This window comes from Gastrolobium bilobum, unplaced genomic scaffold (genome assembly GCF_033153095.1).
Source record: "Gastrolobium bilobum isolate Gb01-03AN ecotype WA unplaced genomic scaffold, APGP_CSIRO_Gbil_v1 utg11542, whole genome shotgun sequence".
Classification (NCBI taxonomy): domain Eukaryota; kingdom Viridiplantae; phylum Streptophyta; class Magnoliopsida; order Fabales; family Fabaceae; genus Gastrolobium; species Gastrolobium bilobum.
In genome coordinates, this window is record NW_026898298.1 from 107,219 (window position 1) to 132,837 (window position 25,619).

At 32.3% G+C, this 25,619-nt stretch overlaps 3 protein-coding genes, 3 non-coding genes and 1 pseudogene across 6 annotated transcripts; 6 read left to right on the forward strand and 1 right to left on the reverse strand.

The window, feature by feature from the left end:
• The first annotated feature begins 8,309 nt into the window (after nucleotides 1-8,309).
• Nucleotides 8,310-12,913, forward strand: LOC133314649 (eukaryotic translation initiation factor 3 subunit C-like). The gene is made up of 4 exons (XM_061516152.1): nucleotides 8,310-8,430; nucleotides 8,624-8,680; nucleotides 8,766-10,568; nucleotides 11,608-12,913. Exons 2-4 carry the CDS (start codon nucleotides 8,657-8,659, stop codon nucleotides 12,577-12,579), a joined length of 2,799 nt encoding a protein of 932 aa, XP_061372136.1. The 5' UTR covers nucleotides 8,310-8,430; nucleotides 8,624-8,656; the 3' UTR covers nucleotides 12,580-12,913.
• A 2,533-nt stretch (nucleotides 12,914-15,446) lies between these two features.
• LOC133314639 (ATPase GET3A-like) lies at nucleotides 15,447-21,280 on the reverse strand (annotated as a pseudogene).
• Nucleotides 18,121-20,020, forward strand: LOC133314656 (small ribosomal subunit protein eS28). Its single transcript, XM_061516163.1, has 2 exons — nucleotides 18,121-18,268; nucleotides 19,626-20,020. The coding sequence occupies exon 2, from the start codon at nucleotides 19,627-19,629 to the stop codon at nucleotides 19,822-19,824; it is 198 nt and encodes a 65-aa protein (XP_061372147.1). The 5' UTR covers nucleotides 18,121-18,268; nucleotide 19,626; the 3' UTR covers nucleotides 19,825-20,020.
• LOC133314621 (small ribosomal subunit protein uS7) lies at nucleotides 21,189-23,911 on the forward strand. Its single transcript, XM_061516122.1, has 5 exons — nucleotides 21,189-21,283; nucleotides 21,378-21,463; nucleotides 21,681-21,952; nucleotides 23,254-23,457; nucleotides 23,576-23,911. The coding sequence occupies exons 2-5, from the start codon at nucleotides 21,380-21,382 to the stop codon at nucleotides 23,628-23,630; spliced, it is 615 nt and encodes a 204-aa protein (XP_061372106.1). The 5' UTR covers nucleotides 21,189-21,283; nucleotides 21,378-21,379; the 3' UTR covers nucleotides 23,631-23,911.
• Nucleotides 22,268-22,353, forward strand: LOC133314674 (small nucleolar RNA Z102/R77). The gene has a single exon (XR_009751986.1). It is a non-coding gene; the product is annotated as a small nucleolar RNA Z102/R77 (small nucleolar RNA).
• On the forward strand, nucleotides 22,587-22,669 carry LOC133314672 (small nucleolar RNA Z102/R77). The gene has a single exon (XR_009751984.1). It is a non-coding gene; the product is annotated as a small nucleolar RNA Z102/R77 (small nucleolar RNA).
• Nucleotides 22,885-22,966, forward strand: LOC133314673 (small nucleolar RNA Z102/R77). The gene has a single exon (XR_009751985.1). It is a non-coding gene; the product is annotated as a small nucleolar RNA Z102/R77 (small nucleolar RNA).
• Nucleotides 23,912-25,619: the final 1,708 nt, after the last annotated feature.

Below are 25,619 nucleotides of genomic sequence, written 5' to 3' on the forward strand. Positions count from 1 at the left end.
CCTCCCCATTTTTATATAGTTGACGCTTGTTTATTAACAAAAGGGATTTGTTAATCTTCTTACATATATTACCCAACAAAAATTTTAAGATCTTTATTTTTAGTACTGATGAATAGATTATTATTTAAAGAAAATTATATTAAGATGTTAGTTGTTTAACGTAATTCAATATTTTAATTATTTGATTATCAATATAACTGTATTTATATTAATACTTATAAAGATCATACTTCATATATGGAATCATTTTGTTTTAGACCATTTCGTATATGATAATGCCATTAATATTTTAACAAAAAAAATAATTAAAATTTTATGTATACAAATCTGAATATTACTTAGGAGCATTATTATTGTTTATAAACTGACCAATATATTATGATGACATTGGTTAGAGGTTATTTGAATGTATTCATAGCATATGTAGTTATTCGTTTACCATAAAAAAAGAGAGAGTAAAAGCTCAATTTATTTATTTCACATGATCTATCAAAATATTTTGATTATTCAATTACTAAGTATAACAACCTTATATAAAAATAGTTTTTTTCAATTAAATCTCTGTGATGGCCCCCTTTATTTGTTATATATTTTTTTTAATACTCGATAACACTAATCAAATTATGGAGAAAATTCCAGACATTCAAATCACAATACTAACTGAAGAAAAATAGAGAATAGAAATTAACAACATAAAAACTAAACTTAAATATCCACAAATTACAGACCATAAATACACCAAAAGGAAACGAAAAAATGCAGGGCAATTTCCAAAATTCAAACACTGCAGGCTGCATTGCAAAACATGGTCTATAATCATCTCCTTCAATTGACTTAAACCATGATCATTAAACGAAATAGGTAAATTTCGAAGTCCGCCTTGCAAAACTCACACATCTTCATCATTGTGCTAACTCCACAATGATCCCACAAAGAGAGTTCATCTTCCCATATGTTCGATTGGCATTTGTCTGGCTTGCAGATTGGTGGCCCTTCAGAAACGAACTTTCTTCTCACCCACAGGCCTCTAACGAAAAGTCTAACATTAAACCTGCACATAGAAACAGAGCATGATTGATTCAACAAACGGAAAATTTCAAATCCCTCCGACCTTTGAGTTTCATCAAACCCTGACATCAGTATCATTGAGTACAGGTAGCTAGCATCTTTGTGACCTTTCAGTGATGCTTTCTTAATATGATCAAGGGCTGTATATATGGTTTCTGGGGTTGAAGATTCACGAAAGTAATTAACAACACCCTCACGAAAGAACACATTAGGATTCCCACTCTCTCGACAACGTTGGATGAAATAGTTTACTCGATTCCTCTTTAATATTTTTGCTTGGTCGAAGGCATCCTCACTGCTTGCCTCAAGTTGATGAAAGAATGGTTTGGCTTCTATTACCCACTCCAACGGACCATCATGCAACTTTTCAAAGGAGACACTTTCGTATACATCATCAGATTCTGCAAGTTCGAGGAAGTCCTTGCATGTTAGCTTCATGCTAGTAATGTCTTCCAAAGAACGGGATGCAATCTTCCGAAATATTACTAATATCACTTCGGATGGGAGGCTTGACAGCGACACAGCATTGATCATCTCCATTTTTAAGCGCTTGTTTGAGGATGAAGCAACCATGCAACTTGGCGGTGGCGGTACATTGTAATTATGGCTTATCATTATCCATGTGCAGATAACTTGGAAAATGAAACGCCACCCTTTTTTCATTTTTCAGATATCGGTTTAGAAATACGAAGCATTGGTGGCGTAGGTAATCAGTCAAATGGGGTTATCAGAAAAGAAAAAAAATCAATAAATATACAATTTGAATGAGACAGATGGACGATGGAACGTCATCTTCTTCCTTCCACGTTCTTCTTCCACGTTTTTTTTTTTTTTTTCAAACAACATATATAGCCATAATTAATTAAACATTACTTACAACTGTTACAATGTTATCTGATGCATTATGAATCTTTATTTTTTGAAAAAAAATATTTGTTAATGCATAAAATTTTGTATTTTGTTTATTTTTTGAATCAAAATTAATCAAATTTATATAAAAATTCAGACACTGAAGTGGTATAAAAAGTAAATCTTATATTTTTTGTTTATTTTAAATAGCCAAAAAATCAGTATTATTAATAGCATTTAGAGAAAAAAAACAATTATTTAATGAAATAAGCATATTCATCATTTGTTGGGAAACCAACTTTTTGAAAAAAATACCATATTTAACGCTCTTTAAAAAAAATTGTATTTAATTTTGTTGGTAACAGAACTTTAATGAGTGGTATAAAAATAAATCTTTTATTTTTTGTTTAATTTAAGTAGCTAAAAATTCAATATTATTAATACCATTTTGAAAAAAAATGTAATTACTTAATGAAATAAGCATATTCATCATTTGTTGGAAAACCAACTTTTTGAAAAAAAATACCATATTTAACGCTCTTTAAAAAAAAAATTGTATTTAATTTTGTTGGTAACAGAACTTTAATGAGTGGTATAAAATAAATCTTTTATTTTTCTTTTAATTTAAGTAGCTAAAAATTCAGTATTATTAATACAATTTAAAAAAAAAGTAATTACTTAATGAAATAAGCATATTCATCATTTGTTGGGAAACCAATTTTTTGAAAAAAATACCATATCCAACGCTGATTGTTTAATTTATTCCAATAAATCGATATTTGAATTTAAAAAAAATGTATTTATTTTTGTTGGTAACAGAAGTTTAATGGTATAATTAATATTTTTAATTAGGTTATATAATTTTGTTATTTAATTTATTTATTATACAGAACCTTAAATATATACACACATGAGGTGTATAAAATCATTAGTTGAATTTAAATTCAAAAATGTATTTATACAATAATACAATGAGGAAAGCTTTTCTACAATAAAAGGTCATATAACGATAAGTCACAAATGCAGCGTTCATGAAGTTTCATTTGTTGTGAAAACTCATGAGTAATTATGGTGAATTTCCAAACACACGTAATAATATATATTAATATGCATACGGAAATTGTTATCAGAGAAATATTAGCCAAAAAAAATTGGATTAAACAATTCAAAATATTTCAAAAATATAAGATGTTCATCAAAATATGAAATGCATACTTCAAAATTAAATCGTCCAAGATGAAAAAAACCAAACAACCAAATAAATTAAAAGACAAAACATAACAATGATAATAACACCAGCAAAGTCTATGTCCAAAAACAAAATTTGCCCCTTTCGAAAAACGACTTCATTAATCTGCCACGTTGTCTTTATTCGCTGCATCAAAACTTACATAATAACAAAAAAAAATGGTAATATATCAGTAAAGTGCATTACAAAAATTGTTATACAGTGTTTGCATGAGTACTAACAATTTCTCCAATTTAATTTTTTTAATTGTATGGACAACAGAGCGTTCACCAATTTCGTCTATAAATTCATTAGAATTGACAGACGGTGTCATCATAGACAGAGAATCATTAACAGGATCTGCACTTTCACATGTCTGACTCGCAACATCCTGATGAAAAAAAAATATTATGGGATGATGAAAATCAAGATTGATAAGAATGCATAAAAAATTTAAAGTTAATTTATTTTAACTTACCGCAGCTCTTCCATTTTCAGCAGCAACAATGTCATTGTCGAAAGCTTGATCAAACAGAGTTTCATCTTGTGATTGTTTGGTAGAAGAAAAGGAAGATATAAAAGAAAAATGTATGCAAGGCAAAAACTATATGAAAGAAGCGACAAACACAAAACAAAAAAAAGTACATTTAATTCTGTTGCAGACTTGATGAAGGAAGACATAATAGTTTCGTCGGTGCAAACTTTAGAAACTTGATATTTAGGCTCACTGTATGAGTCAAAATTGTTTTTTCTAACATTAATCTTGAACAACATGGACTTGTCAATAAGAACATCAAATTCTTTTGGATAATGTTCCAAATCAGCACCCTAGAAAAAACGAAAAAAAAAAAGATTCCAACCAATAAAAATATCAGAATTTAGAACTAATTAATATGACAACAGTTGATGAACACAGCGTTGGGCAAAAATAGAATACCAACCCTCTTGTATTGCAATTCACGCAAATCAGAAGCACTCATATCCAACAAAGTAACACAATCTCTATCAAAGAGAATGAGCGATGCAGAATCGATGTTATCAACAACTCTGACTTGAACACTGAATCTATAATACAATTATTATTATTATCAGCGTCAATTACGTAGTATAAGAAAACATTAAAAATCAAAATAATCTCACCTTGGTTGATAATCACTCCAATGTTTTTGGCAGTTTTTACAAAACCATTTCTCATAATCTTCACAAACAAAATACGGGCATTTCTTACAGGATTTGTACCACTAGTTGTATTTACTCTCAATTGCTTTGATAGTTCCGTAAGCAATACACGTCATAACCTGAAAAAAATATATATAACATTAACGACAATTAAAAATAAATAAAAATAATTTAAAAAAGATAGCATAACTTTATCCCAATCACAAATATTCACCTCGGTAGAAATTTTAATATCAGTAATACACTTTCTTTCTGTATTTTTAAGAAAATCATTCTCAAAGGAATATGTCGATTGAGTAGACAACTGAGACAATCCACGAATACAATCCGCTGAAATATTTCCAAGCCTAAAAGAAAACAAACGCAACATATAAATTACGAATCCAAACATACACAAATTTCATAACAGAACTTATACTGAATAATAGAGTTGCAACAGTCATAAAAAATATTTCTTACTGTTTCTTGAATTCAATAATTTCTGTTACATTCGAATCCATAATGAGACGTTGTATATCTTGTATTAGTTATTGACTTTTGACCTACACAATTAAAAGAGAGAAAAAATGGAAAGAGCTACCGTTAAAAAAAAGCAATAGAAGGAGACAGACAAAATAGATATTTATTGAATTTTTTTAATAAAGAATAAAATTAAATATGAAGACAAATACCTCTGAAATCCTTCATCTTTGCAAGATGAACTATTATAACATTTTGAGAAGCCTGATTATTTGCCAAAAAACTCTGCACTTCATCAACATAATGCTCCCATAATGTGCATTCAAGTTTGTGACCTCTTTTTTTTCCGCAGAGGTTTTTAAAAAAATATACACAACTCATTACAGACATCAATTTACCACACATAAAATAAATTACACATACGTTATTCAAAATCGTTACAACAAAAAATACCTGAGGTTGTCAAGCTCCAACACAATTTTTTTTGCTTTCCTACCAAACACATCATGCTCTTCAACTTCGCTAGTTCCAGTCAGTAAACCGATGACATCTACAGAAAAAATAATTCAGATTAATGAAAATAATTTTTTCCAAGTAAATAAATTATTTAAAAAAATAACAAAAGAATACATTACCCAATAAATAAGGAGAGATCGTTTTTTGCTGTATAATAAAATCAAACTCGACAAAATTGAAACAATTGACAGGTATGGTAGCATCAACAATGGCCTTAACATCTGTCCTCAAGTTGAAAGAAATTTTGTAAACATGCCTAGTTGCCTTGAAACCTTCACCATTCAATCCAACTCCAAAATTTCTAATAAAGTACGCTTCCCCTTCTATAATTTTTTTTCTAACTTGCAAAGTCCCTCTGACAGTAGCATGGATCGTAGAACCCTACATAATTCAAACATAAATTAGCAAGAAGAATCGAAGAATTAGAAAAAAAGAGAGCAAAATATAAAAATAAGTTTGCAACATAAAAAAAAAATACATGTTCATCTGCCAGAATCATCTCCAGATTGTCATCAAATCCTTTTTTCTCATAATTAGGGACCTTCCAAGTCCTAATGGCCCTAACCTTAATCCTCCAATCATCCTTAGAGGAATTTAGATCTTTTATAAAATCATATTTTGAAAACATGACTAAAGCAGGAAGTAGAAGAAGGGAATAACAGCGAATGATAAAAAGAAGGAAAAAAAATGCAAGATACTGAAGAAGATGAATGATTCGACCAGAGAAAAATGGAGGGTTCATGTAAAAAATGATAACAATGGGGAGAGAAGGCATTAGAAGTCTGAGAGAGACATTGGGGCATTCAAAACATTGAATAATTACTTTCAGTTTCCAATGGGGTACAACAGTAGTAATTATTACGTTCATCAATTACCAATGAAAGAAATAGGTGGGATTTAAGTTGGATGTCTGCCACTAATATATTTTCGGACTTACAAATATTTTTATTCTGTATTTATTTGTTTAATGTTCGAAATTCAAATTTCAAATGTCTACCAAAACAGGAAACTTTTTAAATTGTTGTAGGTGTGAACACAAACCTCAGATTCAAGGAGAATGCGACATATCATCAAAGTTTCCAATAAACGGTTTTACTTTAGAATAATATAGAATAGGGATTCGAATCTTTTCCTGTAGTCATGTGAAGAAAAATATGAAATTGGTTATTTGAGGAATCATAATCATATAAAGATTGACCAATAGTAATAAAGAAAGAAGGAGAAAAAAATATTGAAATAGGTAGTTATAAAATCATAACCGTTGATTTAACTTTATATGGTTGTGATGACCATGTCATGTTTTTTTTCATATGGGAAAATCTATTTCCATCCAAACAGACACTTTTATCCCTTAGGGGACGTTTGGTTTAGGAGAAATTTTTTGAATACTAGGGAATTGTAATTGATAAGGAAATGATTGGAAAGTGAGTTTGGTAGGAAAATGTAAAGAAAGTTATTTGATTGAAAAAAATTTAACTGGGCAAATTAAGTAAGATTTATAAAATCTATGTTTGGTTTGAGGTAAAATATAGATGGAAAAATAAGTAGCAATTACGAAAATGTCTCTGTTTTAAAAACAACTATAAATTACGAAAGGTTTTTTATCCATGACAAACATTGATTATGCCTACAACTTACGGTATTATTTTAAGACCACAAACACAGAACTGGGCAAACATTCAATTCAAAAAAGCACGAGATCAATAGTTCTTTCATTGACAAAAAGCAGAAACCTTGCATGAAATTGACCACAAAAGACAAAAATCGCACACAACCTTTGAGACAGATGAATGATTGACAGAGCAGTTCAAGGACAACAAGAGATCCACAACAGATCATATATTGCACGACATCAATTGCAAGAACAGTAGCAGCAAATGCAAATATGGAATCTATTTTCCTTTTGCACGCTAAGAGAGGGTGAGCTCGTCTTTTGTTAAACAACAATATGAACAAATAAGTTGTTTTTCAGCAATACCACATGCCAAAAGGTTTTCCACAAAAATAGAAGTACAACTTGGTTTGGTAGGATAGTCATTTAGGTAGGTAAGTATAGAAGTTGACTCAATCAAACATGGTGTAGGGATATTTTCACTTCTCACTTACCCATCTATCTCAACATTTTTCCTCAACCAAATACACCCTTAGGAGATGTTTGGCAGAGAAAATGTTTTGTGTTCATTGAATTACCATGCTTATGAAAGTAAATTTCCAAGTTTTTTTTTAAATCAAAAGTATATTTTTAAAAACAGTATCCAAACAAACACTTCTCTCCCTTAGGTATCATTTGGTGTAAGATAAATTTTTTAATAATAGGAATCACGATTTCGAAGAAAGTAAATTTCACTAAAAAATTGTTTAGTATAACAAAATATTCTTATGAATGTTGGCTCAAGTTTCATGATTCTAAACTTGTTTGATTGTCAATAATTTTTGGGAATATGGGTTAATCTTACAAAATTAACATTTGACGAATTTTTGAATAAATTACTAATATGCCACATGTAAGCTTTAACATGAGAGGGTTTTTTAATCATGAAAATATTAAAACAAAATTATTTACATTCTATAAATTATGAAAAAAATTTCCACTAAGTAAGAATATAAGAATATCACTCACTTGATGGTATTATTTTATGGAATTCTTATTTATAATTCTAATTCCAAGTAAAATTTTAAGATTCTTGTACAAAACTTGAGTAAAAAATTTTAATATGAATTTCCTAGAAATCTAAAATTTATTAATAAAAAATCACTCACTTTTTTCACATTGTAATTTGTTTTGTTTTAGGGTCCCCTCATTAAAAAAAAAAAAAAACACCCACATCTTAATAAAATCAAATTCAAGCAGCTTACCAAAAAAAATAAAAAATAAAAATTCAAGCAGAATAAAGTATATTTTGTGCGGTCTCAAGAAAATTGTTGTATCTCAAGTTGGGTTTGGCCCATTGAGTTGAAAAAGTATTTAAGCGACCCAAATGCTCCAAAACCCTAATATTCACATTTGCACTTTCAGTTCAATCAAACGATAGCCGTCGCTACTTCTTCTCCCCTTCATCTTCGACGATTGATCGGTGCCTGAATATTGAAGTTTCTTGAATCTTCCAGAGACAACCTAAGTTGCAGAAACGGTACGCCGAAATTCCCACCTTGTTCCCCCAATCTCGTGTAATATCCCAAGCTCGAGAGGTTTCGTTTTTTTTTTTTTTTGGTGACACAATTGATGGTTAAGCTTGTCGCTGTTGAAGAAATACATTTTATTTAACTTAATTATTTATGGATCGGTAATACGATTATGTATTGATAGTATTATTTTCATCGCAGATTCTTAACCCTACTCGGAACTTTTGACAAAAGATGGCTTCGAGATTCTGGACTCAGGTTTTTAACATATGTTTCGATGCGTTTTAAATGTTGATTATGTGATATTGAAGCATTAATTTTTAATTTAATTTTTGAATGGCAGGGTGGTAGTGATTCCGAGGAGGAGGAGAGTGATTATGATGAGGAGATTGAGACTGCAGCCGGTGAATCTGCTAATCAAGCTGTTACAAGCAGATACTTGCAGGACAATGCAAGTGACAGTGATGACTCTGATGGCCAAAAGCGCGTTGTCAGGTCAGCAAAAGATAAGCGTTTTGAGGAGATGGCTTCTACTGTTGATCAGATGAAGAATGCCATGAAGATTAATGACTGGGTGAGCTTGCAAGAGAGCTTTGACAAGATTAACAAACAGCTTGAGAAAGTTATGCGTGTTACTGAGTCCGAGAAGGTGCCCAATCTTTATATTAAGGCACTTGTGATGCTAGAAGATTTCTTGACTCAGGCTTTGGCAAATAAGGATGCAAAAAAGAAGATGAGTAGTAGCAATGCTAAAGCCTTGAACTCAATGAAGCAGAAGTTGAAGAAGAACAATAAGCAATATGAGGACATGATTAACAAATGCAGGGAGAATCCGGAGAGTGAGGAGGAAAAAGATGAAGAGGAGACGGAGGAAGAATATGAAAGTGAGGATGAGATTATTGACCCTGAGCAGCTTAGAAAAGATGGACCCAAGTCAGATTCAGAAGCTTCTCAATATGAAGATGACAAGACTGGTGCAAATGAAGCACCTTGGGACCAAAAGTTTATGAAAAAAGACAGAATTTTGGGAACACAGTTTTTGAAAGACCCCAGCGAGATCACATGGGACAAAGTAAATCAAAAGTTCAAAGAGGTTGTGGCAGCTAGGGGCAGGAAGGGAACTGGAAGGTTTGAACAGGTTGAGCAACTCACCTTCTTGACAAAAGTTGCTAAAACACCTGCACAGAAGCTGGAAATTCTGTTTAGTGTGGTTTCTGCTCAGTTTGATGTTAATCCAGGCCTCAGTGGGCATATGCCCATTAATGTATGGAAAAAATGTGTGCAAAACATGCTGATAATTCTGGATATTCTAGTGCAGTACCCAAACATAGTGGTTGATGATTCGGTGGAGCCAGATGAGAATGAAACTCAGAAAGGGCCTGACTATGATGGATCAATTCGGGTTTGGGGTAATTTAGTTGCATTCTTAGAAAGAATAGATGCTGAGTTTTTCAAGAGCCTGCAGTGCATAGATCCTCATACCCGTGAGTATGTGGAGAGACTACGGGATGAGCCCATGTTTTTGGTTCTTGCTCAGAATGTCCAAGAATATCTTGAAAGGATTGGAGATTTCAGAGCTTCTTCTAAGGTAGCCTTGAGGAGGGTTGAACTCATTTACTACAAACCTCAAGAGGTTTATGATGCCATGAGAAAATTGGCTGAACTGACGGAAGATATAGATAATGGAGGGGAGGCAAGTGAAGAGTCAAAAGGATTTGAGGAAACACGAATTCCTACTGCTTTTGTTGTTACTCCGGAGCTTGTGGCCCGAAAATCCTCCTTCCCTGGGAATAGCAGGAACTTAATGGATGAATTGGTATCACTAATCTACAAATATGGTGACGAGCGTACTAAAGCACGCGCAATGCTTTGTGATATATACCACCATGCTCTTCGCGATGAGTTCTCAATAGCTCGTGATCTACTGCTTATGAGTCACTTGCAAGACAATGTTCAGCATATGGACATTTCTACACAGATACTTTTTAACAGGGCTATGGCGCAGCTAGGTCTATGTGCTTTTCGGGTCGGACTGATTTCCGAAGCTCATGGATGTCTTTCTGAACTTTACTCTGGTGGAAGGGTGAAGGAGTTGCTTGCACAAGGTGTGTCTCAAAGTCGTTACCATGAGAAGACTCCAGAACAGGTACACTCCCCCTAATCCATCCCAGCTTTTTTTTTTCCAATGGTTGTTGGTTTGTGACATGGTGGAAGTTTTTTTAGCTGCTGATCTCATTTTAGAGTTTAATGCATTTATTGTGACTAAGGGAGTAACTGAAAGGTGGGTGTGTGTATGTATGTATGTGCTTACCATATATGGTTTTTGAATTGAATTGTGTCTCAAGATACCAAGATCCCCTGTTAGTCTATCATTTACTCGTGTCCCTCATTGCCAGGTCTCAGGTAAGGTTTTTGTCTTCAGCATGACATTATGTGTTAAATGACAGTTGTTTAGTAAAACTGTATGTTTCATATGAATGCATGCATGCATTGTAATTGTCAAGAAATGATATGAATCTGTCTATAATAATTTCTTTGGTGCACTATGATCAACACTTAAAGAGGTTAGCCCTCTTTCCTAATAGAAAATGGCGCATGTCAAGAATCTGTGAAGTAAAATAACGGAAAGAAACTGCACTGATACTGAAGCTTGATAATAGATTGTTGAGGAAAAGGAACTGGGATAGCATTTCTCCAATCCGTCCCATTTAGCATCCTGATGCTCAGCAGCTCATAAGAACAGACAGATTGGGCTTTTTATTTTCAGTTATGCAATTTTCAAGCAGCTATGGATACATGTTAGCTTTTCTTTTTCTTTGTTATGGTAGTCCAAAGTTATTAGCTATTTAAGTCTTGCATAACTAAATCAATGCAGCAGATAAACTCAATTTTAATGCATAGTAATAATCCCAATGTATTTTAGAATGTAGCAAGTTGTAAGAATATATGTTTGGGACATGTGATTCCTCAAAGTGAGAAGTTGTGCACTTTTAAATAAGTTTGAATATACTGTGCTACTGTTATAGTGTTGTCTTCCTTAGTTGTATTATGATGAAAGGTTTGCTACTGTCAAATCTTTGAGTTTTTCTAATACATATTTTCATCATGATCAGATTTTGCATTTGTTTTATAATTGTGAGAATTACATTTGACATCACAGTTAACTCTTTTTAATTCTCTTACAGGAAAGATTGGAAAGAAGACGTCAGATGCCATATCATATGCACATAAATCTTGAGCTCTTGGAGGCTGTTCATCTTATATCTGCTATGCTGCTGGAAGTTCCTAATATGGCAGCCAATATTCATGATGCAAAGCGCAAGGTCATCAGTAAGAATTTCCGTCGCCTGCTGGAGGTCAGCGATAAACAAACATTCACCGGTCCACCTGAAAATGTCAGAGATCATGTTATGGCTGCCACAAGGGTTCTTAGCAAGGGAGACTTCCACAAGGCTTTTGACATTATTGTCTCTCTTGATGTATGGAAATTTGTGAGAAATCGGGACAGTGTGCTTGAAATGTTGAAGGACAAAATTAAGGAGGAGGCCTTGAGGACATACCTCTTTACCTTCTCTTCATCTTATGATTCTTTGAGCCTGGATCAGCTTACAAAAATTTTTGACCTCTCTGTGCCTCGCACTCATAGCATTGTTAGTAGGATGATGATCAATGAGGAGCTTCATGCTAGCTGGGACCAGCCAACTGGGTGCATTGTTTTCCAAGATGTTGAACACTCAAGACAGCAGGCTTTGGCATTCCAGTTGACAGAGAAATTATCTATCCTTGCAGAGAGTAATGAAAGAGCAACAGAGGCAAGAATAGGTGGTGGTGGAATGGATCTGCCTCTGAGGCGGAGAGATAACCAGGACTATGCTGCTGCCGCTGCTGGGGGTGGAACTGGGTCTTTAGGTGGTAGGTGGCAAGACATGTCCCTTTCTCAGCCAAGGCAAGGCAGTGGACGTGCAGGATATGGTAGTGGTGGCGGAAGGCCATTCGCATTAGGCCAAGCAACTGGGAGTGGCTATTCAAGGGATCGAATGGGAAGAGGAACAGGTACTGGCTATCAGAGTGCACGGTATCAAGGAGGTTCATCGTTGAGGGGATCCCAGGGCGATGTATCTACCCGTATGGTTAGCCTCAAGGGAGTTCGTGCTTAAAAAAGAAGTATATTAGAGAGGAATTCTAAGCTTTTAAAGCATTTAAAACTGTCGTCTTTACTTCAGTCTTCATAATTTTACTATGCACTAAAACATTCTGGTTTTCATTTTTGTACAGTTTTATTTTCTTTATCTAAAGATTCAATGAGAAATTTATGGGATCTTGCTTTCATGTTTTCCCCATTTTGGCTTGGGTTTATTCTGTTCGAATTGTATCTGTAAGTTCTTGCTTGGCATCGGGATATTTGACTTTGTTATTATCTTCTGTGTAGCATCTCCTTTGGATTGGTAGTTTATTTGTTCTTAGCAGCATTAATATCATTTGCTACAGTAAAACCACGCACTCATTAGTCTTACCTTTTGAACATTTCTGTGTTGATGATGATATGGGGTCAAATTTCATATTGGTAAAATGTCATATTTTATTGTACCCTGTAAAAAACAAAAAAATCTCATTTTATGATTTTATTTAAAGGTTTATCTAGTCTCATTGTATGAGAGGGAGTTTTTTATGTCATAGATATATAGTGGTGGTCTAACACCTAAAAAATAAAAAAGAAAAGGAAAAAAGTTGCATGGTTATTAAAGAATGTGTAACAAAAAAAAATTGTATGATGTGACATGAGAATATTTTTTCTCTTTATTTAAAATACTAATTTTCCTAATCAATATCTGTGAACTTCTGATTGTCATTAAAGTTGTTTAAAATTAAAACTCTGATTTGTGGCAACTTTTTTTTTTTTTTAAACTATTTGAGATGTCTGGGGAGAACAACAACAGATAGGGAGGTTGGTATCACTATTTGTATTTTAAGGAAAATGTTCTGTATATAAAGCACAAATGGCTGAAAGCATAGCCCCATTGAATTTGCCCTCAAAATTACCCCGATTTGCAAATTATGTTATACATATTTAGGGTATGCTGATTTAAGTTCTCTCTTACCAAAAAAAAAAAAGTTTACAATTTTTTTTGTTCTCTCTTGTTTCCTCTTGGTCGGACTTCGCCGGTTAGTCCGTCAATAATAGTAATAAAAAAATACCAATTCCCCATATTATTAAAAAAAATATTTGATATCTGGAAAATATATAAAAAAATTTAATATTCGTATTCCATTATTGATAAAAATTATTAAGAAAATTTAAAATTGTTCTTTTTTAAAAGTTAGAACTGAAATGTTTAACTAAAATATCAAAATATAAATAGAGTGAATAAGATAAAATCATATATGGAGCTAACAAGTTATTCTTTCTTGTATCCAAAAAAACAAAAAAAAAAGTTATTCTTTCTTGCTCAGGTTTTTCCTGATTTGTAGGGGTGTAAATGGGCCAGGCTGGCCTAGTCCAGCCTACGGCCCGACCTACATTGAGCCCAACCCTTTCAGAAAAGTAGAGTAGACTTAGGCTTATAAAAAAGTTTTTTTAATAAATAAGCCAATTTTGTCAAGCCCGGCCTACAGCCTTGTAGACTAGCCTATTTAATTTATTAAAATAAAATAATAAAATAATATTTATTTTATGTGGTAAAGACACAAAGTACCAAATACCAATATCTCTTACTTTTTGTGCTATTTTATTTTATGAAAGAAAAACTTGTTTAATGTCTCCAAATTTTACATGTTGTTGCAGCTTAATACCATGGAGCAATGGATACCTTGCTGGATTATGATGTTACCGATGAAGATCTTTCAATAATACTCTTCTTTCCCTTGTCTTGATGGTGGTTTAAAGATTTTTAGATGAATGACATTCTCTTGTAGACTTTATTTCAGCATCCAGTAATTGTATTTTTCTTATTTTTCGCATTTCTTTGACTCTATTCCTCTATGATATACATTCTAGAGCTGAGGTATTATGTTGACTCTTTCTTGTTTGTCATTTTTTTCTTATGAGAAGTACTAGTGCATGCATGAATAGAACTTTCTTTGCTCTATACAATTATTTTTTTTGCTTAGTATATATAGTGGGAGGCCTACAAGGCCTATAGGCCATGTCAGACTTTCTTATTTTTGAAAATGGGCCAGACTTGGCCTACAAATAAAGTCTTTAATAGGCCAGTAGGTCATGTAGGCTGAATTTTTTTTGACGTAGGCTTGGGGCAGAATGGCCAAAGCCCAACCCATTTACACCCCTACTGATTTGTGAAGTCACTAGCCTTTTATATAGTTCCATCTTTCAATAACTTAGTTCCAGTCTTCCTAAAATACATATGGGCCGATTCACATAATTATAGGAAAATTATTTCACATAAGACAGGTTATTTTAGTAAACCCGATATTTTAATTAAATTAATTTATAATAACAAACATTTATATATATAGGTTTTATGAATGTTATGTTATAGAAAAATTGTCATATTATTATTACAAAGACAATACCCAAAAAATATTATTTATGTCAACATATTTAGTTAAGGAGTTTGGGGCAGTGCCCCCAAAAATTTTTTTTAAATTTTTTTTAAATGCATTAAAAAACAAAAATTATAAATAAGAAAAAAAAAAACTTCAACTTAACATAAAAATTTATTCCCAAAACTTTTTTTTTAATCAAGCTGATTTATTGTATGACATCATAAAATATCCAATAAAACATATCGCATCCTATTCCGTTCCACCGTATTTCATTCATTTTTGTAAAGAATCAATTCAACTCAAAAGCTTAAGTTGTTGGGTGACACTACATTAATGGATTTATATATTTTAACGCGCTCCCTCACATAAAAGCCCATGGAACTTGAAATGTGAACAATGCACATGCCCACCTACATGTGCGACGAAATAAATTCTACTAAAAAAATAAGAGGCGGTGAATATCTGTATACCATGATATTATGTAAATAACCAAAAAGTCATTATTCATGAATGGGGCCCATCAAGCCTTGGGCTTCCCCCATTTGAGTCTCACCAATTCTTCTTCAGCCTATTTTAACTGGTGTTGTAGAGGTGATACTCTACGCTCTAACCGTTCTACTTGGTCTCTGCTAGATAGGGTTGATATAGTGACGTAAAAGCTTTCAGAGCTTCAACCCCAGTAACCTCTTCTGGGAGCAACGACAGATTGGTAATGTGAAAGTCATCATACAACATGTAAAATTGATCCAGATACTTCTGTTGCATTTTCATTCTTGCTTTAAGTAACTTAGATTCAATATCTCCATCATCAAAGATTACTTGATTAATGATGATATTGTGTGTGTCAATCTCAAACTTCGTAAGTTCCTGAACTAATCTCTGTTTCATAAAGTGAAAGGAATTCAGGAATGCAAACACAGACAAAGGTTGTCACGTCCGGATCTTTGAATTGCTTATTATCTTGTTCGATTACATCCTTCATGCCTTCCATCCTCCCAAGAATTGCATCATAACCAAAATCATCACCGATGCCAAACATGCGAGTCATTTGATTAAACAAACCGCCAAATTTACTTTTCAATGACATCATTTTCGCACGACCCTTTTCTAAAACCGATGGGAATTGCAATAGTCTGAGTGTGTGGCCAGTATCATTAATCAATATATATATATATATATATAGAGGATATTCTTACTACTAAAATTTTTTACTATGAACTTACTACCAATCTAATCATTATTGCATCAAAGGGAGAAAATTTTAAAAAGTTTATGAAGAGAGAGAAAATGTTGATCCAATAGTAATTAGATAAGTAATAAGTTGATAGTGAAAAATTTTGATAGTAAAAATATCCCTCAAAAATATATATATATATATATATATATATATATATATATATATATATATGAACAAAGCAAACACAACTTATGAACAAAGCAAACACAACTTCAGAGAGAAGAACGATGGTGTTTTTCTTGTTTTCGTTTTATGGGAATTTTTGCATTTGTCTTTGGATTTCAACACACAAAAAAAAATATATCAGATAACAATTTTTTTGTCTTTTTCTTTTTTGAAAATAGCAATGATGGTAGGTTCCACACTTTTTTTGTCTTTTTCTTTTTTGAAAATAGCAATGGGTCCCGTCATTTGAAAATTAATTTAATAAGCTAATTGTGTCCACCTTTATTGATATGTTTGTCATAGTCATAGTCATTACCTATAAAATAATAAGTTTCATCAAATAAAGTGAAAAGTAAGGCTCTCTTATTCTTGTTTTCGAAAACAATTTTTTAATTTTCAGAATAAAAAATTAAAAAACTTCGTTTGGTAAGATTTGTTTTGTAAAAAATGTTTTGAAAACTATAACTGTTTTTTTTTTTAGAATCAAATTTAGAAAACATGTCTGAGTTATTTTTATTTTTTGTTTTAGTTTTTAACTTTCAAAGAAAAATAAATATAAAAAATAACTGTTTCTATAACTATTTTATAAAACAGTTTTAAGAACAAAAAAAACTAGAACACAATCAAGTAGACTCTAAATTTCTATCCCCAGTATCATACCATCTTTGAAAGAGTAATACATTTATTATCTTGAAAAAATTAATTTAGTAACAACAAAGTGATAAGTAAATTTCTTTCGAAAAAAGTAATAAATTTCTATCCCCAATACCATCTTTTGAAAATTAGTTATTCTCAGATCGTGCATGCGTATATAAACATTAATTTATTTTAAATTAAATTTAATTTAAATTTATAATTAAAAATTAATATAATTTGATTCAATTGATTATTTTTTATTTTCATCAATTTAATTGAATTGTCAATATTTTAATTTGTGGTATAAAGTAAGGGATCTATTCATGCAAAGAGACAAAATAGTGGGGTCCACTATATTCAAAAAAAAGAAAAAAAGAAAAAATAGTGGACCCCACTCTTTTGTCTCTGTTGCACGAGATAATTATCTCATGCAACATGAGATAATTATTTTTCATAAAATAATTATAACCTATAATTTACACATCACATTATATTATTTTTGATCGCTTAGTAGGCTAAACTTGTATTTTTTCAAAAAACAAGCTAGACAGACTTAAAATTTGGCTTGTATCAAGCTAATAAGTCAAGTAAGACTTGCAACAGGCTTATACTGAATCATTTATTGAGGCTAAAGCCTGATTTAATCTGAATCATATACACTATATTGATGGGTTATAATAAATTCTTATATTTATTTTTAAATTCAAAACATGTAATTATTAATAATAATTTTAAAGAATAAAAATAAGGGATTAATATTTTTTATATCATGCGAGATAATTTTATCTGCTACATATTTATAGAAATATGTGAAGAGAAAAGAAAAAATATAAATCCTATATAATTTTAGGGATTTGCATTCATCATGCAACATGATACAAAAAAGTTTCCTACACACAATATTTTGAAGCAAAAAAAAAAAAAATAAGGCACGTAAAACGAATTTCTATAACATTACACAATCACTTTTCCTACAACATAACTCTTATAAAACCCATAATTTTATATATATGTAACGAAATAAAATATATTTTACAACATGATAAATATTAAAATATATTTAACATTAATGTACTCTACAAAATAGGATAGTGTTACAACCCTGCAAAATGCAAATCTAAATCTCATGTAACAAATTCTAAGTGATGGGCAAAAATGTCATTTCAGGAATCACTCGACTCTGTATAAATCTTCAGCAAAACTAGGGTTTTCTTTCTCCGCAGTTTTACTGGTCAAGAAGGGAAAGCAGCCGTCACTAAACCCTAAGCATAGCCCCTTTTTCCCTTCGTCTTTGATCAGCTCAGGTTCGTATTCATTCGTTCATGGGTTTATTTATTTTCCATGCAACATTTTTATCTGATTGATTATTTTTCATGTTATCGTTCTTCCACCCACTCCTACGTGCCACTGTAACGTTCATAATATTTTTCTTGTTTCTGGAGCATGCTTTTCTGCCGATGTATTGGTCCATCGTTTTAAAATTTCATTAAAATCTGTGTTTTTAAAAATCGGATATGGGTGCCTGGTGAAGTTTAATTGATGCCTTTCATTGTGTTTATTTACGAATTTATGTTGAAATGATTGCTTCTAATTTTACTTGGAATTTATGGTGGTTGTTGTGATCCGGATGTGGTCGATCCTGATCTGGGTTGCATTGCTTTAACTGAATTTGAAATTTGAGACCCTTTTATGTCCTGGTTTTGGTTCACTTTTTTTAGTATTGAAATATGAACTTTTGAAGCCTGGTTAGTGTTTTGAGTAGTTTTTGGCTTGTTTGGCAAAGTAGAGGAGACCTTTGTGGTTTTTAAAAAATACTATGTTGATAAGCATTTACAATTTGCTGTCTTGCTCCAACATTACCTTTATCCAGGCCGTTTTTATTTTGTCTAAAGTGGCTCTGTTGTCTCTTACAATTTGGACACGTTAATTTAGCATGCCTTGTGTCATTTAGAATATCTTCCTTAACCTTCAACTGGAATTTTGAAATTGTAAAGTCATGTATATATTCATCCTCAGCTATTTGGTGGATCATATTTTGTAATTGAACATTCACTTGGTCCTCTTCTATCAAAAGAATTTGGTCTTGGTTATATTATATGGAATGTCTGCGATTGCAGATTGTTTCAAATATCATCAATCATAATCTTGAGATTATGTTTTAAAGATTTTGACATCATTATATTTACAAAATTAAACTGTCTTGAAATCTTGTTAAGAAATCAAATAGGGTTTATATTTGTACATTGCTGTTGAAGTATATTATTATTATTATTATTATTATTATTATTATTATTGTTATTTTTTTTTTTGTGTTATATGAAGTCTGATCTTTTATTGATATGATGTTCTGACTAGGTTTCCATTTTCCCTATATGTGCATGAATCATGATGATTGATGGTTTTTTTTTTTATGCATGATGATTGATGGTTTTTATACCTAAACTCAGAGTTGAATGTTTGGTGTGAATAGTTTTTATCATTTCCTGTTAGTTTGGATATACTCTACCGCAGTCTGAAGCTGAAGATCCATGATTTTGGTTTTGGAGTTTGTTGTTGTGGTACATATGTTTCTGATTTTTCTGTCACCCTGATGCAATGTTTGTGTCCTAAATCCAATTCTTTTCCTCTTTCATCATGTAATTATTGCTTGTTTTTGAACAGGATGGAGTCTCAGGTGAAGCATGCTATTGTTGTCAAAGTTATGGGTCGTACTGGATCCAGAGGACAGGTGACCCAGGTTAAGGTGAAGTTTTTGGATGATCAGAACCGTCACATTATGAGGAATGTGAAAGGACCAGTGAGAGAAGGAGACATTCTCACACTACTCGAGTCTGAAAGAGAAGCAAGAAGGTTGCGCTAGGGTTTTTTATGCGTTTGTCTCCAAATTTAGTCAAAACAATATTTGTGGTAGTTAGTGGATGCCAAAACATTTAGCATCCTACTATTATTGTCTTTGGATCTATTTTCTTTTGGTATTTTGGCTTGAGTTTTGATGTTTCTAGTTTAATCTTCTAAGATTGGAATGTGAGTTTGGATTAAATGTGATTTTTCTTCTATATGGTGCTTTTTATGCTATATTGACCTCTGTTGAGCAATGGCTAGTGACTACAAATATCTAAAATTTAAATGGGCGAATGGTATAAGACATTGCTGATATTACTGGTTGTTGTGAAGGTATAAGACATTATTGGGGTGACATTCGGTTATTATCTTGATTCATTTCTAAATACTTTTGAACAAAATTTCATGATAAAATATAATCCAGAAGTTTTATTAATTTCAATTTAAATAGACTTGAATGTTTCTTTCATAGTTCAATGCTACATGGAACAAGCGTTTCTCTCAAACCATTTTGAATTTCAATTTTGATCATTTTTTTAAGAGTTTGGGATAACAATGTATATTTAAATTTATTATTTTTGTGGATAGAAATATACTTATTACTTTATTTGAGAAACTTATCATTTGATAGGTAATGACTATGACAAACATGTTAATGAATGTGGGATCGTCGGCTAAGGGTTTGATTCATATCCTGCGAGGGTATGAGTCTGAATCTCGCTGGACGACGTGAGAATTTTGCTGGTGGGTGATATATATTTCCTCCCGAAAATCCTTAGAGCCATGTTAGGCTTGGGCTAGACAGGTGTTTGGCTAGGAGGCGAGTTTAATATTTTGGGTCTAGATATTCGGTTGAGGGGAGAATATATTAATATTAGGGAAAATTATAAAATATTCAAATGTGATGAGATGCATAATGTCTTACCAAAATAGAAATGGTCAAAAATGAGCCAAAGTTGTTGCGTCCAATATTATCCAGCATAATGAACAGCACCTTACAAAGGCAAAAGAAAAGAAAAAACATGAAAATAAATAAATAAATACGCTGAAAAAAAAAACAATTATGAAAAATGTAGAAAATAAACTTTCTCCTCTATATTAGTCTTCAATACTTTTCATTTATTCAACAATACTACAAAATAAAATAAATTAAGTCACATGAAGACACAAATTAAATTTTCTACTTAGCATGAAAAAAATAATCAGATAAAATAAATACTTAAATCAGAAAACATATCAACACCCTTTTACAAAACATAATTGTAACAATGCCATACAGATAACAAATATCACATTTTCCCAATTGTATTGGGCTGGGCTGGGCCCAAAACTCAACCTCTTTTAATTTTGAAAGAGTTTCATTTTATTATAAATACCCAAAAACTAGGGTTTTCGATCTTTGTCACAATAGAGTTACTTAACCCTAGAGCGAGAGAGCTTAGAAGCTGAGAGCCGCACCCTCCTCTGTGACTCATTAGGTTTTCTTCTTTCTTCCTTGTCTTGCTTCGTTCTGCATCTCTTCTTTCCTCTCTCTTTCTCTAACTAACATTCTTTGTTCACTCGGTTATACAGCCATGGCTGATACAGTCGCTCTGGAAGCTGATCCCACCCAGCTTGATGTCAAGCTCTTCAATAGGTGGAGCTTCGACGATGTTCAGGTCTCACATCTTACTCTGCTCTTCCTCTATTATTTCATTCCTTCTTTTACATTTCTGATTTACTCAATATTACTCGCACTTGATCTCTCCTCTCACAAATATTTTATCGTACACCTGATTTGTGGTTTTCGTTTTTTAATTTTCGCTTCTTATTCCATATTTATGTTTTTGTTGTCTATAAAAATGCTTTTTTTATTTACTGAATTTTTTCTGTCAGGTTACTGACATCTCTCTGGCTGATTATATTGGAGTTGTGCCATCCAAGCATGCAACCTATGTTCCTCACACTGCTGGTAGGTACTCGGTCAAGCGTTTCAGGAAAGCCCAGTGTCCTATTGTTGAGAGGCTCACCAACTCTCTCATGATGCACGGTAGAAACAATGGGAAGAAACTCATGGCTGTGAGGATTATTAAGCATGCGATGGAAATTATCCATTTGCTGACTGATCAGAATCCCGTTCAAGTTATTGTTGATGCTGTCATCAACAGGTATGTGCACATTTCCCAACTGGTTTTTTTTGGCTTGTATATGGATGGATCTTCCTTTTGCTATTTGTCTGAAAGATTGTTTACATGTGAATCCGTAGTTTTTTGGGATACTTAGTTTAACAGGGAACACTTTTTTAATGCAACAGAATCATTGAATATCTTCCCTTGCTTAACATTCACCTTGACAAGATATGTCAATGAGAAGTTAATTAAGTTTTGCAAGACACAGGGCATTGGGAAAACTGCAGTTGATTTGTTTCATTCCTTTAATTTAAAAATTTACTCTTGAGATCTACCTGCCGCCCTTGATTTGGAGAATGGAATGATGATGATTCTTTGTTTCCCTATTGGTTTGATTGCCTGCATGATGGCTTTCTTGTATTAGCTCTGTCTGATCATTCTCCTTAACTTTCATATACTTTTGGTATTGATACTTGTAATTATGTGGTTATTCAATTATTCAGCCTTGGAAAGCAAAATAAAGCACTTGAACTTCTTTGATCATTTATTTATTTTAATTAAGACACGAAAAACCAAGCTTGATATGTTTAAAGTTGCCTTAAATTCTTAACACTTGCATGTTACATGAACTTAACAATGGTAACTTTGATCTACTTGTATGTCAGAATTGGGAGGATGAAATGATGATTATTTGTTTCCCTATTGGTTTGATGGCCTGAATGATGGCATTTTTGTATTAGCTCTATCTGATCATTCTCCTTATATTATTATGTGTAATCAATCATATGGATTATTTAAAAAATCATTTGCATTTGGTTGTAATAATGCAAGGGAACTTTTATGATGTTTGTTTTTTCTTCTTGTGATTGGTTATCGCTTAGAACTTGTAAACCTCGAAAAGAAAATCAAACCTGATGTTTGGGTTATCTTTTGTTCTTTTAGATTGGGAGTTGTGGACTATTGGAATTGGAGAAAGAAATGATGATTAATTCTTTCCCTATTGGTTTGATTGCCTGGATGATGGCATCTTGTATTAGCTCTATCTGATCATTCTCCTCGATAATGTCCATAGCATTGTACTTTTCTATTTAAGCAATTTGGAAAAAAATAGTTCTTCACCCTAGATGATAATGGGGTATATGAATTGTTCTGGTGGGAAACACGTTTTATAAGGGTTTGTTGCTTAAATTTGTTACTTTTCCATGTTCTGATTTCATTACATGAGAATTATCTCAAAGCTAAAAAACATGGTGGAATCTTTTGTTTTTCCAGAGCAGTTAAATGCTTGTGCAATATTCAACCTGTCTTGTTTAATTCTGTTTTTCTGTTCCTTTATCAAGTGGTCCCCGTGAAGATGCTACTCGAATTGGCTCTGCTGGAGTTGTTAGGAGACAGGCTGTGGATATCTCGCCTCTTCGCCGTGTTAATCAGGCAATCTATCTTCTAACCACAGGTGCACGTGAAGCTGCTTTCAGAAATATTAAGACCATTGCTGAATGCTTGGCCGATGAACTTATTAACGCAGCAAAAGGTTCATCCAACAGGTATGCTGTTATATTTCTTTTCCTGGAATATGTAATTTCCTTATTATTGGATCTTCTATTTCTGTTTGATCTTATGTTTCATCGTTTAGTGATTTGCTGAAAAATAATTCCATTTCAGCTATGCTATCAAGAAAAAGGATGAGATAGAGAGAGTCGCCAAGGCCAATCGTTAAGCAACTTTTGGAAGTAGTTGCTATTAAGAAAAAGGATGAGATAGAGAGAGTCGCCAAGGCCAATCGTTAAGCAACTTTTGGAAGTAGTGTTAGTGATGAGAAATATTGTTTTGGTCTTTGTACTTCATTAATTATAAGCTTTGTTATTTTAAACAGGGTGTAATACTTTTGCTGGTGGGTTTTTTTTACTGTTCTTGTTGGAGGATTAACATTTCATGAACAATTTTGTTGCTTAGACGATGATTTGTTTTCCAAAGATCATTTCAGGGTATTATGGTTTTTGTCCCTACTTACTTTAATTATCCTGTAATTCATAGTTTAGACGTCTGGGTACTAGGGTTTAAACCTTAACGTATCTTGTTACATTGGCGTGTGATGTGATGATGTGTAAAATGGCCAGTCTTGCTACTTTACTTTTGTTTTCAAAATTAATTCAGTTGACAGCATAATGAGATCACGTAAAATTTGCCCAATGGCTCGTTATTTATTTTATGAATTTGGATGTTGAATACCTTGGAGAAAGAACAGTGGTAAAGCATAAAAAGTGGAAAATTGTGGTTTTTATTATTTTTCAACATTAATTTGACTCTTAAAATCCCCAAGTTGAGTCATCACGGTAGTGAATTTTGCAGCTTTAGTCTTGCTCCCGTTAGTCTGTTGTTTGATATTATTTTATAGCATATATTTTTTTGATTATTTGAGAAAAAATTTGTATGTTTTCTACAATTCTTAGAAACTAGCATGATTTTCATTATAAAATGTTATGAATACGAAATTAGTTATTAAAATCCAGTTAAGTATTAAAATCGCTGAATAAAAATGGATTGAATATGCACGCAGTTGACAATTTGCTACGAATTGAAAAAAACCACAGTAAAGGTTTTTGGGTTATGTAAATTTTCTGAACATGTAGGATCGAGTTTTTTTAAAAAAAGAAAAAGAAAAATTGAGCATTACACTTCGGGCCGTAGAAATCGTGGGATAAAATGTGCAAAACGTGCATTACCTAGATAAGTGCAGACGGTTCTAGTTCTTACAAGAAACATTTTGGCATTACTAGTACTTTTTACTTTTTAACCAAGGGAAAAACAAGTTCAGGACAATCCCTTTAACAAATCATTGTAAACTCGTAACTTAGTTAACAGATGATTTAAAATTCTTTTACATAGTTAATGGATTTTTTCGTTCTTTATTCGAGTATATTTATACTTCTTGAGTCTAAGACTTTATAATTATATTATTTGAAGCTGCACTTCCAAGCTCCGGGAAAAACACAATTTTAAAGCTTTTGGACAAAAGAATTGCCTGGTTAAAGTTGATTGGATAAATTTTTTCAAAGTAATGCAGTCAAACATGTCATGTATGCTGACGGGACTAGTCCCGTCACTGATACTGACGGGACTCGTGCCACGTCAGCGCCACGTAGGCAATCCAATTACCGTAAATCTTCGGAAGACCATAACTTGTGACTCGGGTATCCAAATCAGTTGATTTTTTTTTTGATTTCACATAACTTTTCGAGATCTACGCAATGATACCTCATTTGACATATTTTATCTCCCACAAACATAGTTTGAATCCCGTCACTGATACTGACGGGACTCGTGCCACGTCAGCGCCACGTAGGCAATCCAATTACCGTAAATCTTCGGAAGACCATAACTTGTGACTCGGGTATCCAAATCAGTTGATTTTTTTTTTGATTTCACATAACTTTTCGAGACTACGCAATGATACCTCATTTGACATATTTTATCTCCCACAAACATAGTTTGAATTTGTAACAATTGTATCACAATCACAAGAGTGTTTATCCATAAGATTATGTTTGTGGGAGATAAAATATATCAAATGAGGTGTCATTGCGTAGATCTTGAAAAATTATGTGAAATAAAAAAATTCATCTGATTTGAATACCCGAGTCACAAGTTATGACCTTCCGAAACTTAACGATAATTGGACTGCCTACGTGGCGCTGACGTGACACGA

Bases quoted from the DNA above. Each gene is read 5' to 3' on its own strand.
- LOC133314649 (XM_061516152.1), top strand. From the start codon at position 8,657: ATGGCTTCGAGATTCTGGACTCAG. The intron at 8,681-8,765 runs GTTTTTAACATA...TTTGAATGGCAG, and splicing joins CTTCGAGATTCTGGACTCAG to GGTGGTAGTGATTCCGAGGA. The intron at 10,569-11,607 runs GTACACTCCCCC...ATTCTCTTACAG, and splicing joins ATGAGAAGACTCCAGAACAG to GAAAGATTGGAAAGAAGACG.
- LOC133314656 (XM_061516163.1), top strand. From the start codon at position 19,627: ATGGAGTCTCAGGTGAAGCATGCTATTGTTGTCAAAGTTATGGGTCGT.
- LOC133314621 (XM_061516122.1), top strand. From the start codon at position 21,380: ATGGCTGATACAGTCGCTCTGGAAGCTGATCCCACCCAGCTTGATGTC. The intron at 21,953-23,253 runs GTATGTGCACAT...TCCTTTATCAAG, and splicing joins GTTGATGCTGTCATCAACAG to TGGTCCCCGTGAAGATGCTA. The intron at 23,458-23,575 runs GTATGCTGTTAT...ATTCCATTTCAG, and splicing joins GCAAAAGGTTCATCCAACAG to CTATGCTATCAAGAAAAAGG.